At 38.7% G+C, this 18,317-nt stretch overlaps 1 protein-coding gene across 3 annotated transcripts in view; it reads right to left on the bottom strand.

Annotated features, from left to right (window-relative positions):
• Window positions 1-18,317, bottom strand: part of LOC110733215 (putative 3,4-dihydroxy-2-butanone kinase) — a 31,565-nt gene that overhangs the window by 6,558 nt on the left and 6,690 nt on the right. For 2 of the 3 annotated variants that reach the window (XM_021913227.1, XM_021913229.1), the window contains 8 exons: window positions 11,227-11,298; window positions 11,065-11,151; window positions 8,978-9,151; window positions 6,384-6,467; window positions 1,425-1,480; window positions 730-860; window positions 563-655; window positions 343-407 (listed from right to left, as the gene is read on the bottom strand). In XM_021913227.1, coding sequence (XP_021768919.1) covers window positions 343-407; window positions 563-655; window positions 730-860; window positions 1,425-1,480; window positions 6,384-6,467; window positions 8,978-9,151; window positions 11,065-11,151; window positions 11,227-11,298 — 762 coding nt within the window. The remainder of the gene's footprint in view (window positions 1-342; window positions 408-562; window positions 656-729; window positions 861-1,424; window positions 1,481-6,383; window positions 6,468-8,977; window positions 9,152-11,064; window positions 11,152-11,226; window positions 11,299-18,317) is intronic. The other variant, XM_021913228.1, reaches the window with a different exon arrangement.

Here is an 18,317-nt window from a genome sequence, read left to right as displayed (position 1 = left end):
GTTAGTTTAAGAAATTGGAAAAATAATACTAAAATAAAATGGATCCCTGACAGGAAAATGTGAAGACAGTGACCATAATATAATTATAGACTCCAAAAAGACCATTCAAATATGACAATGTTTAAACATCTCCCTTGCTACAAATCAAATAAAATATGGAAGGACTTAAGATACAGTTCCAAAAGCTCGTATATTTTAAACAGCTTCTATGAATTCCTTCCTAGAACATGACAATTGTAATTTGCCAGAAAATGGAATATATTCAAACCAACACTGACAGGAGCGTCAAGGAGGGGCCTATAACCTCAGGCACTACTCAATTTCTTAAAAAGCATGACATACCTCATTGCACTTTAATAATGGAGATTGCGGAACTGGGACAGGAATCTTTGCAGGTGGACGGTTACCTGAAAAATAACCACATGTAATGAACTACATGGAAAGGACCTGATTTATTGATTTTGCCAAATCAGCTAGTGGGTTTTGACAATGATTTCTAATCAAGTAGAAGAAAATTAACAAAAGATATATCTGTCTTTATCTTAAAGTTCAAACCACTTACCATCCACACCAACAGGCCAAGCTAGAGCCTTTGTTGGAGCATCTAGTCGTTGCAGAATTCCTTCATCAACCTTCATGACAGTAATTGACAATCCTGACAGCATTGAAAAAATCAAACACAAAAGAATCATCCAAATAAAATACTCCTTTGCTTCAATAGGGCCCTACCTGCCATATCAAGGGAAGTCATAAAAGAACCAGTATACACTCGATCAACAGCAAGTCCATGCTCCAACTGCAACCTAGGAACAGCTTTTCCTGCAGCGACCATCAATTCCATCACAGGAGTGGCACCCAACCTGTGACATAAAGAACAGTGTCACAAAATGTAATGCAACAGCAACAAAAAATAATATGATAACATCATCAATGCTTTCAAAACATTAAACGAGTGTTCCTGTCTCCGTGAAGTAGACCAAATCTAGAAAGCAATATGCAAAGGACTAGCTATCATAAATGTGACAAGCACATTGAGGTTCCACATTAAACAAACCTCTCAGCAGATATCTCTATAATAGAGTTAATCAGGATAGTATTCATTTATTCACAGATCAATAAAAGCAGAATAAGTCACGCTAAAATTGTCTTAACGAGAAATATATCAAATCATTATAACTTTTTAACAAATAAAATAAAATCCACACATGGCCCCAGTAGATCAGTAACATTGTCCGAAAGGTGGAGACTCCTACGCTCCTCTTAACTAGTATTTTCGTGAAAATTCGTTCATTAAGGAGAAAGAACAAAGACTTATACATAGCATATCAAATCTATCAATACCCAAATTTTTATTGAGATTGTAGATGACATATACAGCACAAACAGTCAAAACACTTCAAACCACCAAAGGCCCATGAACCTACCCATTAATCATGAGGACTACATTATTTCCGCGTTCAATAGGCACGTAATTAGTTTCCTGCAATGAAAAGTCTATGATGAGGCAAGATATGATATGCAGGAAAAGATACAATAAACAGGCCCACCACAAGTTTGAAGCCAAATACCATATGAAGGTAATCATTTCATTGAGCTTCTACAGGGCTTCCCCAAAGTCATAGGTCAAGTGAAATAAAATGATAATAACTGAATTCCAGACCAATGAACATGTTCTACACAAATTTATCAAACAATATCTTAAAACTACTAACAAAAGACTATGCATCACCTTAGAAAAAAATCAGAAGCAAAGTGTCACTAGGATAAGTGGTAAAAAAAGGGTGAAAAATAATGAATTACGTGTTCCCCGTTTTTTGAAGCTCCGTAAGGAAGAATCACTTAAAAAAACCCACTTAGAGGCATAAGAATTTTAGATAACCAAGCAGAGACAAATAAAAGAGAATGATAACATTTTTCTCAAAATCAAATGGACCACACACATAGGCAAAAACACATCACACCCTACAAGATTCTAGTCACTAGTCAGCTCTCCCACAACCCATTTGATGAAAGTTGCACATACTCAGGATTTTTCTTTTCTTTTTTTAAGCATTTTTTTTATATGTGATGAATGAAAATTGTGATTATATAATTGTCAGAAGAATGAGCTGTCCTCAGTAAACAGCAAAAGTTACAAAGACCCAGTTTCTCTAAATCTCTGAAATTAAGTAACTCTCAGTCTCTCATAGCCCAATAATGTACTTAGTACATGATTGAGAGGATCAGAAAAGATATGCAAATCTTATTCCAATGTCCAACGAGAAACAACAAACTTAGATTTCTAATTTTGATCCAACTAATTAAGAAAAAAAAAATTGATAATAAACAATTTAAGGTGAATTTTTCCAGTCAAGTCATTTTTAAAAATCCCCATCAGCCTTAGCAAACAGAGACACAATAAGTAATTTTACCCTACTCTTCCCAAATGCATCTGTGTATCCCAGCCAGATATTACAGATTCACCACTAAGCCTGGTAGGACTTGATCTGAACTTTTTTGCTCATTCTTAAGTTATTCCCCAGACCTTATCCCCGTCCATTACCTCAGCCTTATAAGCAACCAAGGCAAGCTTTTCAAAACCAAACTCGTTGAACACTTGAACCCCCAATGCCAAAGGTTACAAAACAAATATGCAGCAGCACCAAAACAGTGAAAGTGAAAACCCAGCACTCCCCATACACATCAACAAGCCTTCACCAGACATTACATTCCACCTAAGCATATCTAGCTAATGCCAAAGTCAAACAAAGCTCTCACCATAAGAGTAACTTTAGCCTTCCAAGTAAAAATGCAAATTGTGAAAAGGGGGAAATCCAGGGCATATTTTAGCAATGCAAGAATAATCTTAAAACAAAGCTTCATCATGAATCACCCGCTCACCTTCCAACAAAAAGATGGGACAGAACCTTGAAACAAGCTATGCACTCCAAAACTTAGAAAAATTCACCATGTACCCTAATTAATTTCTTCCGTTCTTCATTAGTTGACCCGTTTCATTTTGGCGAGTATCTTAAGGAAGGAAGTAAGATATATTTGCCCTCCACTTTACTCCCTCACATTATTATTACCCCACCGCTTTTTTTACTCCTGGACCAAATGTGGTTATCATCTTCATTGATTACTGGAGTCTCTTCTTCTTTAACAAGAACACTCACTGCACTAAATTCCAGAAGTCGTATAGATTAAATATTCAAAATAAATAAAAAATCCCAATCAACTAAATTAAACTATAAAGTTCACAGTTATAACATCAATAAAACATTGATTATAATTGTTAATATGAAAATCCATTTACAGAGGAGAGAGTCAAAAAATATAATGAAGCTCAAGACTTAACAATGGCTACCACTATTATTCAAGCAAATCCTTTGATTTTTTTTCTCAAATATTTCCATAATGCTTCAATTATTAATAATTGTATAAAATTGGAAACCTTTTTCGTGAATGATTTTTGGCTTATTTATAATGAGTGGCGAAGGAGCAGATGAGATGGATATGTAAAAAAAAAAGAGAAATTCTTTCCATTAATTTGCATATAATTGAGGGCGATGATGTTTTATAATTTATACGGAGTAAATTTCAATCATATTTGTTTGATGATTTTGGAGAGAGAAAATCATAGGGAGTAATGAACTAATGAATTGATGAAAGAAGCATAGAAGAGAAAAAGTGAGTATGTTTATTTCATTTGGGACAAAGGAGACAGATGGGCACAAATCGTGTACGGAGGAGAGAGGATAGAGAAGTGTATATTATCAGGGATGAGAAAGAAGGGTATAAGACCATCTCTAATGGTGAGACTTGCAGGAAGTTTTTTTAGGAGAGAGTATTTTTTTGCAAAGGATACCAATAAGTTGATATCTAAACTTAGCAACTCCAATAAAAAGTTGCTAAGTTTAGATACTCCACTTTGAGTCTCATTTGACAAAAAGTGTGGGCCCTTTATCAATATTATAATAATTTGTAATTTATTTAAGTTTTTTTTTTTTTTTTTTGAAAAACTTATAATATGGATTTGGTGGGTCATAAATTGAAAGTGACATTAGTATACTTTAGATAGTCTCGCCATTGGAAAATTAGACTTCACATGAGTTGCTAATTTGAGAAGTGGGTTCGGTATCACAATTAAAGGCAAAAAACAACTCATTTTGTATTTCAATACTCAAAGTTGAGTCTCACCAATACAAAACTTACCCAAAAAGGAGATGTTCTAATTGTCATCTTACAATACTCAAAGGAGATGTTCTAATTGTCATCTTACAATACAAAACTTACCCAAAAAGAAAACGTGTCAACTAAACAAAAATTTCCAAAAAAGAATACATGTCAACTAAAAAAAAGAGCTAGTATGTAATTCCCAAATTACACTCACACAATGACTCCATTTAACTCCCATGGAATTATTGTGAAATGTGTTTATAATCTATTTGATACCCCAATATTAACCATGTTTATGAATTTTATGTTCCTATACTACCATGGTTCGAAAATGCGGTTTCGGTCGGGATCGCGGAAACGGTCGCAATAATTTGGTAACGGAATTGATGCGTTGATCACGGAACGTGTCGCGATTGTCACCCTAATTTATATTATGGTAGTTTTATAGGTTTTATAATAAATTCTCTCATTATTTTTGAAAATCTTATTTTTCAATATATATCCCCTTTTTATATCTTGTACAGTACTACAATAGTGTGGCGCACAAGTATATAATATACGTAGTAAACTTACTACATATAAATGTAATTAAAAAAAAGTATAAAAGAGTAAAGTAGTAATTAGAAAAGGAAGTCACGTGGGGGAGAAGGAAGAATAAAAGAGGGAAGAGGAAGAGTGATGGCTGATGGGGTCAGGTGAGAAGTAAAAACAATAAAAAGAGGTAAAATACAGTTGTCACTATTCATTCCACGACCCACTTTTTATTTAAAAGACAAAAGAGATGTGATAGTTTTCATCGACTTTCATGGAGAAACGGATCCCTCACCGGATTACTTATACTTTGGGTTCTTTTTCCTTAAATTCTCCGTCGGGAACGCTTGATGTGGCCGATTTTCAATTCATAACGGTCATAACAGCCGAAATTGCGGAGCATTAAATGCAGCGTGCTGAATCGGAAAAATCCGGTTCTGTAAAATTCAAATCCGTTACAAAACGGCCGGTACGTCACAATGCGGCCGCATTTTAAAATCCTGTATACTACATCTCAATACCATCTATAAGTACTCTCTTTTTTTATTTTTTAATTTGTCCTTTTGTTTTAAACATAGTTTTCAAAGCAATATTATACTTTAATATAAAAATACATCATTTTTAAAAATCATAAAAAATACAAGATTAAAAGCCAAAAACAAAAATTAATCTAACAAGATCACACATATTTATATTTTGAAATACTAAAAACTCAATTAAATATTACATTCCACTTGCATTGGAATCTCGAAGATACAAATGAACTAAAAAAAATTAAAAAAAATTAAAAAAAAAAAACAGAGGTCTTATTATGTTACTTTGACAACCATTTTTGGCTCGTACTCGAGTCAACCAGACGCGACAAGGATCCAGGATTCCGTACCGGATCCGCGGAGAGAAGGAAAACTAAAGACGCCAATTGGCTTACCAATGCTTACTTATTCATAGATGAATTATATCAGGGAGGAGCAATAATTTAGGATTTCAAAATTGGTACTTTTGTTAAATGTACAATACCGAACATAAAAATACATTTTTGGCGCCAATCAAGGAAGCCACGCTGGTCTTCTATTAGTCTCTGTTATGTTTTTTCCCCTTTTTTGAAACAATCTTCTCTCATATTAAGATTTCTTTCCTTTTTTTTTTTTTTTTTTTTGTTTGGGAAAACATGTACGTCAGCAAATGTTAGTTGACTTCTATTTCCTATTTTCCCATCCCCCATTCCCATCCCCGTAACCGTGAGGGTTAGGATAGGGTCCCCGTGTATTGAAATTTCAGTTTGTCGGGATCCACTCTGACACATGTACCCAAGTCTGAGTAACCCTGGTGGTGCCCATTTAAAAACAGAGGGTTATAGCCAAATAAGCTCTCACGTTATGATGCAAAATTTCACCCATGAAATTACAAAAAGCCAAGTTTAGCTAATCCTATAAAGATTCAACAACAAGAGAAAGAAAAGGTTCTTGAAATTTCATATTTTTTTTCTCCCTGTAGTTCCGTACTTAATCTGGCATTGACAAAGTAGTCAGAAATTAGAGGTCAGGAGCAATAATTGCATCATGTGTCACAACAATTCAACAAAAAAAATAAAAAAAAATTAATAAATAAATAAAAAGGAAGTTGGTCACCCATGGGGCCATGGCCACAAGAAAGAGAGAATTGAAGCTTAAACATTTCCTTTTGCAGAGACGTACCGGTGATAATATTTGCATAAGAACATGAGCAACAACCACATCGACAGGTTGCAAATCAGCCACAGCAGCACCAGGTTCTCCATGCTGTAAAAACCATAAAACTAGCTTAGTGAGTATTCAAAATAGACAAGATTTCGTATTGCCTTACTTTTTAGTAAATATTAAATATGTATGAGACAAAAAGAATGATAAACCAGCATATTGATAATATCAGCAATTCAGTACAAAATATTTTCAGCCAAAGGAACCTGCCAAGACATAAGCACATAACAGTAACAACTAATAAACCTAAGCTTTCTGCTGTATATTTCTTTAATAGGAATAGGCAACATCATTAATAGCCAAGTAAGTATTTCCCATAGAGATGTCAATAACTTACCCAACCCAAGAACAACCCAATAAAAACCGAAGTGGAAAAAGCATGTTTGGGCTATAGCTCAACAGCAAGAGAATTTATGGGGGAAATGGGTTAATTCTACCTGAGGACTCAAAATTGGTTGGATTATCAGCCTAGTAAAGATACAAGCTGGTATTGGAAGCAAATATGTGCAATCAAGGAGAAAAATGAAGACTGTAATGAACTGCCATAAAAGATCAGCAATATATATGAAGTTTTCAGGCCTCATCTCCCAAGGTGCAGCTGTATAAAAAGGCTCAAGGCACACCAAGGCGTTTCGAAGTACCTTGCACCTAAGGTGCACCTCAGTGCGCCTCCGTGCGCCTCATTGAAGTGAGGCGCATATAATAAGCAATACAAAAATTCTGATAAAAAAAACTCTTTGTGCGCCTCAGGCTGCGGCTAGGCGCGCCTCTGTGCGCCTCATTGAAGTCGCCTCGCCTAGACCATAAAAAGCGCGTGACCTCTAACGCCTTGCGCCACTGGTACTGCAGCTGGGACAATCTTGTTTGGGAGAAAGAGGCAGCTCATAAGCATATGTTTATAGCTTGGCTTGCTGTTCAGAGCAGACTCAAAACAAGGGTAGAGTACTTAAAATTTGGGGCTGATAATGATGGGAGTTGCCTATTATGTGAGGATAGTGAGGAAAACCATGAGCACTATTTTAAAAAAAGGAAAAATGGAAAACAATCATCCCACCCTTGCCTTGTCTTTCGAAAACAATCCCACTTTCATTTAATTTAGAAATAATCCGACCTTTGACCACCGTCTTCTTTTAACGGTCCTTTTAACCTACAACCTGTTTTACAGGTTACTTTTATTTTTTAAAAAATTTTGTTTGCTCTTTTTTCTTTAATCTCTCTCATCTCCAACCTCACTAACACCACCACCTCCACTATCGACACCTTAGAACACCTCCCCACCCTCTTCTTCCTATCATTGCCCACCATTCCCACCCCCAAAAAAACCCACACCTAGTCAACCACAACAACCCCACGCATCCAATCTGCATCACACACCAACTCATCTCCTCACTAATATTCGTCACCCCTTCGCTGTGACCACCACCAACAACAATGCTCCCTTGTGAAATCCACTACTCCTTCCTGGATGCATAAATACCAAGCAGCCCTAAGTTGCTGCTCTCTACTCATCCACTATCAAATTACTCAAAATTTTATTTATCATACAATTCATCCAAAATAAACTTTTTAGTTGTTGAGAAGATAATTTAGAATAATTGAAGGAAAAAGCTCCAAAAATATATACGGAGTATAGTTTTTTTTTTTCTTTTTTTTCATAATTGGGGTTAACTTGCTCGTGTTATGGGGGGTGTTTTGGGATTTTGGTGCTGTTGGTTTGTTGTTGGCATGAGACGAGATAGATTGATGGTGATTGTCAATTTGTGGGGCAGCGTTGGTATAGTGTTTCTTTGGAAGAGGATGGTAGCTGGGAAGCCATAGAAGGAGGCGGGGAAAGGGAATGCTGAGAGGGAAAAAGGAGTTTTTTTTTAAATAATTTTACCAATAAAAAAATCGACACGTGACATGTTACCCTCTCCAACAGGTTACCAACCCATCAAAACCGGTCATGTTCTGTTTATAGAAAATTGATGTCAAAGGTGGGATTTATTCAAAGCTGGGATTGTTTTGAGAAGACCAGACAAAGGTGGGATTATAATTTCAATTTCCCGAAAGTGTGAAAGCAGATGATGTGGTTTCAGAGCCAACTGAAGAGTCTGACAAGAGCTATCAGAGCTGCTAGAAGAATGAAATTGGGATTTCAGATATGTCTTTTCAAAGCTTGAGGAATGTAGCATCCTTGGATTTAAGAATTTTGTCCTTGTATATCAAACCTAAATTTTTTTGTATGATTTCGAAGAAATGAAGTAGGGAAAAAAGGAGGTGGTTGGAATAGATAAATGTTAAGCTTTTTGCTGTTTTAGGCTTTTGCCAGGGAAAGAAACACGAAAGACTCAAATAAACTAGATCTCGCCTTCAATCTGCATGGACACACTATACCTTGCATAACTATTTCATAGTAGACCCAACCCGAGATCGGCCCACAGACCCGATTTGACAGCTCTACTTTTCAAATAAGAATATCAAAGAAGTAAGGTGCACACCATAATTAAGCCAAAACAAAGCACACATAGCCACATAACAGCAGCACTACACAATTACAAGTATTGGCTTACTATTCCTAGACCAAGCTCCATTTTTCCTGGGCCCAAACGGTCTGATGTGACTTGGCCAGGAAGGGTGCACACAGATAATGCAACACCCATAGTTCCAACCATTTCAGATGCTCTTCTAGCTTCAGCTGTAACTTCAGTTAGGGAGCAACCATCAGCAGCTGCCGCTCCAGCAACCTACACCAGGTAGGTATCAAAACAAATAAAATAAAATAAAAGTTAATGAAAGGCCCATTACAAAGCACTTTTTAAATAAGTACAGCAAGATAAACCACCCATGGAATAAAAACTCAGTCATTCTGCCATATAACAACCATTCTGCAGCAAAGTATGGATTTGCCGTTCAGCGAAACCCGGCTATATATAACGCCGTGGCAAAAATACATAAATTTTGGGTTTTCCAATCAGCGAAACCTGGCTATATGACGCCACGACAGAAACCACACCTTTCTCTCCGTGTTATCCATTATGTAATGGTGACTCGTCGTGCATTAGAACGTTTTTTTAATCCGTTACATCCATTCCTTTGTTTAAATTGACAAAAAAGCATTTTAGTAATTATTTATATAGTCTTTACATAATATTTTGTAATTTTTTGTTTGCCAAATATGTTACACTTTTATATTGATAAATAAGGTTATAATATGTTCAAAGAATGCTTTGTAAACTTATATATGTAAAAACATAACTTAACCCAATGCTGTGAATTTTTTGAAAAGATTCACACCGCGTTTGCCGCGGTCCGTTTTATTATTTCTTCACAAGCCATTTGATCAAAAATGCATCCATTCTGCAAACACCTAATCACGTAAAGATATCAAAGAAGACATCCAATCTCAAGTATCTTATCATTCCTTTCTAAACACAGCACCTTTAAAATAGCAAAACATGCACATTGCCACATAGTTTGTGTACTTCACACCTTTTCCAAGTCCTCAATACTTCTCTTGACAAAGATAAAAAGAAAGAGGGAAAAGCCAACTAATTCTACCTTATAAAAAGCATCATCCAAAGTAAAAATAAATAATTTCACAATCTTTCTTTAATGCAATAAATGGCCAACAATCCTGCAAATTCTCACACATAAAATTCTCCAAACTAACAACCTAAGCAGAAACTTTGACTGGCTTCTAAATCTTAGCCTTCAATAAAGTTGGAGACAGGACAAGGCTGCAAATCAGGACAATATGTGTGTGGCTACAGAAAGAACGACAGTACTGGAATCAGAAGCCTGCCAAATTTTCTAAATTTAACATAGAATTTGCTAATTACAAGGCTGAAAAACAAACAATCTCTCCCTGGTAGAGGGGGTCCTTCTCCCAGGGCTAGTTGGGCCCAGCCCCCTGCAAATGATTTTGATCTACTAGTTATTAAATTTAAATAACCCTATTTTACTTATAAAATGTTGCTGCATAATTATTAATTTTGACCAAGTGTTAAGAGATTCAACTCTCATCCCCTCTTATTTTAGGCCAAGACCCAACACTGCTCCCTGGTCTAGTTACTCCTAAGTCTTGCTATTTTCAGGTGTGCCACTCTGGCAATATCTTGACTATTGGATCATACATTTCCTATCCCTGTTACATCCAGTCTATGCGACATAATTACTCTATGTTCAAAAATTCCTACACATCATTGCATATAAGTTCCATTCTTGTCAGATTCAATGCTGCATTCATGTTTAAGGTCAATTTGACGGTTATACAGCATTATGTTCTTATAATTTCAAAAGTTCTCAGAGATAAATAGAGATACAAAACAATTTCACTTAGCTCTAGCCAGAAGGGAAATTTTCAAAACATTTTATCTTACGTCAATCCATTACCCATCACTCCATAAGTACAAATGTGTAAGTCTCATGACTACCATCTTACATAAACCTGTTTGCCTAAAAAACAAGACACTTGGTGTAGACTACACCAAAACCAAATGCAGTGCACTTCATTCTCATTTTTGTCCATGAAAGGGAATAGCTACTATGAGCCTTATAAAAGTGGTAAAGAAGGTACTACTAGAGAATACAACAGAACCCTTATGGGTGTAAAAGAGACTCCCAACAAGTGCACAATCAGGAGAAACTCAGAAACAACCTTATGGACGAAAATAGTTCCCGCCAAACCTCGACGTCCAGCTATCCCTCTAGGAGGTAAAGCACAATCATCTCCTACAATGACCATCTACAAAGAAAAAGTATAATCCATCAGATAATTCTTGTTAAAATAATACATAGACAAGAAAAATTAGTCATATACCTCGACTTTGTAACCTTCAGATTTTGCTTGTTCAGCTGCCAAACCAAAATTAAGGCGATCCCCTGTGTAATTCTGTTATAAGAATATATTGTTAGATACTCACAATCAGACCTTTAAGGTGAAGATGTGTCCATCTAAGAGACAACCATATAACGGAGTGAATGAGGAAACATTAAATGTGGTGCTCATATGTTATGGACTGGGTCAACACCGCAAGTCAACCACCAATGTTGGTGTATACGAGGCGCACAAAGAGAGGGCAACAAGGGTCCTGTAATAGACTGAAATTACTCGATGTAATAACAGTACAACGAAAGAGAAAACTCAGAAATTTGATCAAACAAATTAATGGTTTTACAACGATAGTAGTAGGTTTAGCCTACAAAGCTCCAATAGTGACTTTAGGTCACAACTCTCCTAAGAAACTACTCCAAAATTCTGCCTACCTTCTTCTTCCTACCCTCCCACTATTTATACTAAAGCTACTGAGTACTGACCAAAACCTAATAATAATACTAGACTTCCCAAATTACCCCTCCCAAAGCCCATCTATTACAATACCGGCCCCGTAAACTTCCACCTTGTCCTCAAGGTGGATAATAGTCTTCACTCGAAATCCGGCCATGGCAACAATGATCACTATTCTAGCTCTTGAATGGGCTATAACTGAGAGCGAATTGCAGTGAGAAAGGCTGCACATTGGCGAGTATTAGTGCTCTCTTCATTAGCATTGACATGGCAGAATAGCTTAGCAACTTGTCATTGGGGACAATTAGCTTTTGGGCGGTGTGTGTGGTGTCTGCGTTGAGATTAGAGGGGTGCAAGTAGGAGAAAAAAGAACAATTTTGTTTGAAAACTTTGATTTGGCTAGCAGACATATCATGGTTGTGGGGTGGTTGTGATAGGTTAGGCCTAAAGTGAGTAAGCCCACTGACTTTAAAATGGGTTAGCCCAAAACTTTGTGCAGCTACTACATTAGGCATAACTGGATTGCCATCCAGGTCATGTCTTACCCCTTTGACCATAATACCCTTACTATTACTTACCCCTTTACTTTCTAGAAATTCCTTGTCCTCCAAGCCAAACTCAGTTTCCACAAAGTTTCCCAGACACTCCATTTCTGAAATCTGCAACTGCCATTTCTGAAATCTGCAGTAGCAACCCAGACCACCACGAGACTTTTCACCGGCATAGATGGGTGAAGCGGTACATATGCAATGGATCAGCACAACACAACTCCACCGATTCAAGTTACTCAAGGAGGCGCAAAAATGCAGGGGCAGGACAGCAGTAACAGCAATTTGGGAAGCAACAAAAAAGACAGCAGCAAAAGAGGACAAAACTAATTATTATTCCACTATGAAGAGTGGCAAGGGAATGTGATTGTGTAGAGCCACTCTGGCAGAATAGTACAGCTTGTTTTAATTGCTAGGTTACATGAGGGAAAGGGGAATGCTTAGTATTTAAGGGGAAGGAGAGAATGAAAAAGATTCATGTGAGTTTGATGTTAATCTAGTGTAGTTGTAGTAGTAGTGTAGCCTCCAAGTCTCCACCTTTAGTGGAATAGCGTTAGCAGTAGCTTTGTAGCCGTTATCATAAACTTCAATCAAAAAATCTTCAAGCTTCCTCTGTTTTCTGGTGTGTTAGTGTGTTACTGTTCAATTAATCCTTTCCGAGTCTATAGCAAGTGATATCATAGCAGTTCCGATCATGGTGAGCAGGAAGCAGTGGAGACTCAACTCGCAACCATTGAAGGGAAATGCGATTTGCAGGAAGCTCACCTTAAGAGCATTGCTGACAAGCTCGGAACCCAAGAGACCACCATAGAGAGAGCGGTGCAAGCAGCAGTGGCTGGAATATTGGAGGCAGAGAGGAAGCGGACGGAGGAAGCCTTAACCAAAACCACCACGCGTCTGGAAGAAAGGCTCGACCACTTCCGGATCGATCACGATAGGTTGGCGGCGATTGAGAGGGAGAATAATCAGAAATTTCGGGAAGAGATGAAGAGGACCGCCGCTGGAAGTTAGGGACTCAGACCACCTCTACAACCACAGCCTATCATCCAACCCATTAACCTTGATGCTGAAGGAAGCCATAACCAAGGCCATGGAGAGAATGAAGTGCGCTCTCCGTTGAGGAGAGGCTGCAGAGGAGGCGGCCATGGCGAGGAGCAATTCGAGTTCCGTCACTGGCCGGGCGGCGGTGGTGGCGACGGCGACGTCGATAACAGAGGCCATTGGAAACACCGTAAGCTTGACATGTTGATTTTCGAGGGAACTGATCCCGACAACTGGATATTGAGGGCTGAAATGTTCTTTGATTTTTACCAGTTGCAAGAGAGAGAGAAGCTCGAAGCTACGGTGGTAGCTATGGATGGAGCCGCCCTTAAATGGTATCATTGGGAGAAGAAGCGGCGACCAGTTACGGGGTGGTTGGATCTCAAGCAAAGGTTGTGCGAATTTTGACCCTCTCACTCCGGGTCGCTGTACGAACAATGGTTGGCTGTGCAACAGGTATCGGTGGTGGAGTATAGAAGGAGGTATATTGAGTTGGCTGCTCCATTGGAATGGATTCCAGAAAGTATTATGCTAGCCCAGTTTATAAATGGGTTGAAAGAGGATGTTAAAACGGAGCTCCGAATGCTAAACCCGTTTAATTTGGAGGGGGCTATGGAATTCGCGGGTCGGATAGAGGATAAGAATCGGGTTAGTCAAGGCAAGAAGGTGGGTCAAGAGAGTTACAAGTATGGGGCAGCAAGATTTCTATTCATTCCTCTGCCGAGTAATACTTCTATGATTCAAAAGGGGAACGGTCTGGGCTTGTTCAAACGTATGGTACTCCTAGTCACACTGGATCTGGAATTAGACCAGAGTAGTCTCAAGCCTTAGTGAACATGGTGAATTCACTTGGAAGTTGGAAACTCGCAAGGCAAGAGTGCCACCTTCACACGGCGCCTTACCAAGGCGGAGCTATAGGAGAGGAGAGCCAAAAACCTTTGCTTCCGATGTGATGAGAAGTGGGGGTGGGCCATAGGTGCAAAAGGAAGGAATTGAGTGTTCTTGTAGTGGCGGACGGGGAGGAGTCGGCCGAAATAGAAGAAAACGCAAGGGGTGAGGTGGAGGTCGAGGCGTCACTGTGCTTAATTACCGGAATTTCTAATCCAAAAACTATGAGATTGAAAGGGGAGTTAAGAGGAAACCCGGTGGCGGTAATGATTGATTCCGGGGCCACACACAATTTTATTGCGGCTCCACTAGTGGCGAAGCTGGCGATGCCGGAGTCAAAAGGAGGTGACTTTTCTGTGGTGTTGGGAACTGGGGATATGGTGAAGGGGAAAGGGAGATGCAGGGGAGTTGAGTTGAATTTAAATGGTGCAATTTCAATCAAAGAGGATTTCTACCTCTAAAATTGGGAAATGCAGATTTAATACTGGGTGTGCAATGGTTAGAGAAATTGGGGTCCGTATCGACGAACTGGAAGACTCACATAATGAAGTTTCGGTGGAAAGGCATGTAGGTGACTCTCAAAGGCGATCCATCGCCGGAGACAACTCAGATTTCTCTAAGGGCTATGGTTCACACCTTATGCAAGAAGGAGCTGGGCGCCCTGGGGACAAAAAATTTGGAGGAAGGGAAAGGCACCGGAGTTCGAGGCAATGTGGGAGGACCTTGAGTTTATTAACCATGCGATTCCATCCTTCCACCTTGAGGACAAGGTGGATATTCCGGGGGGAGTAATGCAATGGATCAGCACAACACAACTCCACCGCAGGGCAGGACAGCAGTAACAGCAATTTGGGAAGCAACAAAAAAGACCGGCAAAAGAGGACAAAACTAATTATTATTCCACTATGAAGAGTGGCAAGGGAATGTAATTGTGTAGAGCCAGTCTGGCAGAATAGTACAACTTGTTTTAATTGCTAGGTTACATGAGGGAAAGGGGAATGCTTAGTATTTAAGGGGAAGGAATGAATGAAAAAGATTCATGTGAGTTTTGATGTTAATCTAGTGTAGTTGTAGTAGTAGTGTAGCCTCCAAGTCTCCACCTTTAGTGTAATAGCATTAGCAGTAGCTTTGTAGCCGTTATCATCAACTTCAATCAGAAAATCTTCAAGCTGGTGTGTTACTGTTCAATTAATCCTTTAAGCCCCGAGTCTATAGCAACATACCCCTGGTCCACCGCCAGACTTGTTCCTGATCCACCCTTCGCAAAGCCACCGCCCTTTCCGTTCAGGCCACCACTAGCGGCGGTCTTACCACCCCTCTCAACTCTCCCTGGCTAAAACTCCTGGACCACCGTCAGATCCACAGCAACCAGCACCGCCCTTCTCAAAAAATTCTTCCTAAACAACCACCACAAAAAATACCCGCCCTGTTCCCTCTTACAATATCGAGAGCACCCCCAATTTCACGAGTTCCACCACCAAAATCGCCACCTGAGCCACCTTCAAAAACACTCCCCCCACCACCAAGACCACTAACACCGATTAATCCACCTGTCAACCTGCCAGCACGTCCACCAGATTTGCCGGCGAAGCCGCCTCGACCCCCACCAGTAAATCCCGCTCCATAATCCCCAAGCCTTCCACCAAATTTAAACTTTCTTGTGACACCTACAACTCCGCAATCTAACTCGCCGTCAAGTATTTTGGAGCCATCTTGTTTTCTGGCCGTCACAAATCTGCCCTCTTCTCGGCCGCTAAGATGAGTGGGTCGTCCTCGGCGTCTTCCTCACTCTTCTTCTCAACTTCTAATGTGACGGAGCAATTCTCTACCTTCTGGGCTGCTGCGACCCCTTGAGTTGCGGGATGGTAGGCTCCTCTAGGGATCTCGATATGCCTTCCCTGTTCCGCTGCTTACGCAAGCCTTTGAAAGCCTCTTCAAAATTCTTCTTGATAGCCTCCGTTGTCTGGGCGATCGCTTCCTCCACAATCCTTTTAATTGACTCCTCAAAGTCTGTCATTTTTTTTTTAATTCGTAGTGGTGGTTTCCGGCACCAGACAGCCAGGAACACCGCTCTGATACCAACTGTAATAAACTGAAATTACTCTATGTAATAAAAGTACAACGAAAGAGAAAACTCAGAAATTTGATTAAACAAATTAATGGTTTTACAACGATAGTAGTAGGTTTAGCCTACAAAGCTCCAATAGTGGCTTTAGGTCACAACTCTCCTAAGAAACTACTTCAAAATTCTGCCTACCTTCTTCTTTCTACCCTCCCTCTATTTATACTAAAGCTACTGAGTACTGTCCAAAACCTAATAATAATACTAGACTTCCCAAATTACCCCTCCCAAAGCCCATCTATTACAGGTCCAAGGAGTTGGGGCAGCCAAGGTCAGAGGAGGCAGGAAACAAGGAGCAACAAGACAAAGGCCATTAAAGGGAAATTAAGGAAAGAAAGCAGCTTCCTTTAATCATGGTCATTGTGGGTTTCTATTTTAGTTAATTAGTGTCACGTGTATTATCTAAGTCTTGAGTATAAGTATTGTAGTTTAGCAGCAATAGATCCAGAAATTGAGTGAAATTCCTTGTGAGATTTGTGGCCTAAAGTCACTGAGAGACTCATAGCCTAAAGTTATGCTTATCCTCGTTAGTTTGTAATTCAGTTTGCTAATTAATCAAAATACTCAAGCTTACCACTTAATTGTGTTGATTTAATATTAATTACATTGCAAGAATTTGGTACATAACATCATACTATTCGGCAACTAAATCAATGCAGGTTAGCAATATGTTACTTATCCACTCAACCTCAAGATCCTCCACCATTCTCAGTTTTTCTTTCTTCTTCTTCTCCATAATAAACTATTTTACAGCCAAAACAAAAACATTGAGCCCTCTCGTTATTGTCAGATCAGCAGTCAGTTTCTGGCAGACCTAGCAAGCGTCATTACTACAACAAGGTAGGGAATAATCAAAGTTAGAAATCTTGCTTAACTTGTTGTGATACAATGTTCAAGATGCAAGCAACTCTTCCAATAATTTTTTTTTCCAGAATGAGAAAATTTATACCACTTAGACGTCGCAGAGATAGAGGTCTAGTACTCTACCATAATATATAACAATCAATTACAGGCATACAGCATTGACCTTTTCTACATACATTAGCATTAGAGGTGGGAATCGTGCCAGGCTATGCCTGCTCGGGATAGGATGGGACGGCCGTGCCCGGCCTGGGTGGTAGAGGGACGGGCTGGCAGGGCCATCAAATTGCACACCCCAGCCCACAGCATGGCGGGCCAGCCCTTCAATTTTTTAAAAAAAATCGATATGTTGGTTAAATAACTTTATTATTTGTATTGTTTTTATATTTAGTATTTAAAGTTCATTATATTATTATGGTTATTTTTATTATTTATGTTCTTTTTATCATTAATCCCTCCATGTTTTAATAAGTGTTACTCTCTGACCGGCACATAGTTTTTAGATAATTTAATTGGCTTAAATAAAATAAGAGGTCCCGTCAAAAAATAAATAAATAAGAGGTACATTGGGTATTTGGAGTATTAAAAAATTGAAAAAGAAATATAGTAGGGTTTATAATTTATTGAAAAGTAATGAATGTGAGGAAAAAAATTTAAAAAAAAAATAGTAGTGAGTTTGGGTGGAGACCATGAGATAAAAGAGAAGGAATATTATTATGTAATTTTTTATGAAAAAAAAAGTGTAATACTTATTAACAACACGACCGCATTTGGTTTATGTGCACAAGCTGCTAACATAATGTCTAACATAATGTCTAAGTTTTCAAGTAGTGAATCATCGTCTAGGAAAACACAAAGCAATGTTTTGGAGTTGCAACTGTACTTAAGTTACGACTTCATGAAAGGCATGGACGAAGAAGAGAAACACGGCCTCGACATCCTCAATTGGTGGAAAGCACAAAGCACGAAACATCCAATTTTGGTTGTAATGGCACATGATAATTTCGCTATCCAAGCCTCCTCTTTTACCTCCAAAAAGATTTTACTGTGTCAAAGGGTTTTAGACAATTGAAGAACAAGTTTAAATCCCGAAAAACTTGAAATGTATGCGTTCAAGGATTGGTTGGTTGCCAAAAATCGCTTGCAAGATCGTACTTATGCAC

The sequence above is a fragment of the Chenopodium quinoa genome, unplaced genomic scaffold (assembly GCF_001683475.1).
Source record: "Chenopodium quinoa cultivar QQ74 unplaced genomic scaffold, ASM168347v1, whole genome shotgun sequence".
Classification (NCBI taxonomy): Eukaryota; Viridiplantae; Streptophyta; class Magnoliopsida; order Caryophyllales; family Amaranthaceae; genus Chenopodium; species Chenopodium quinoa.
The sequence above is the reverse complement of the archived record's forward strand: the minus strand, read 5'-3'. Positions and strand labels throughout refer to the sequence as shown.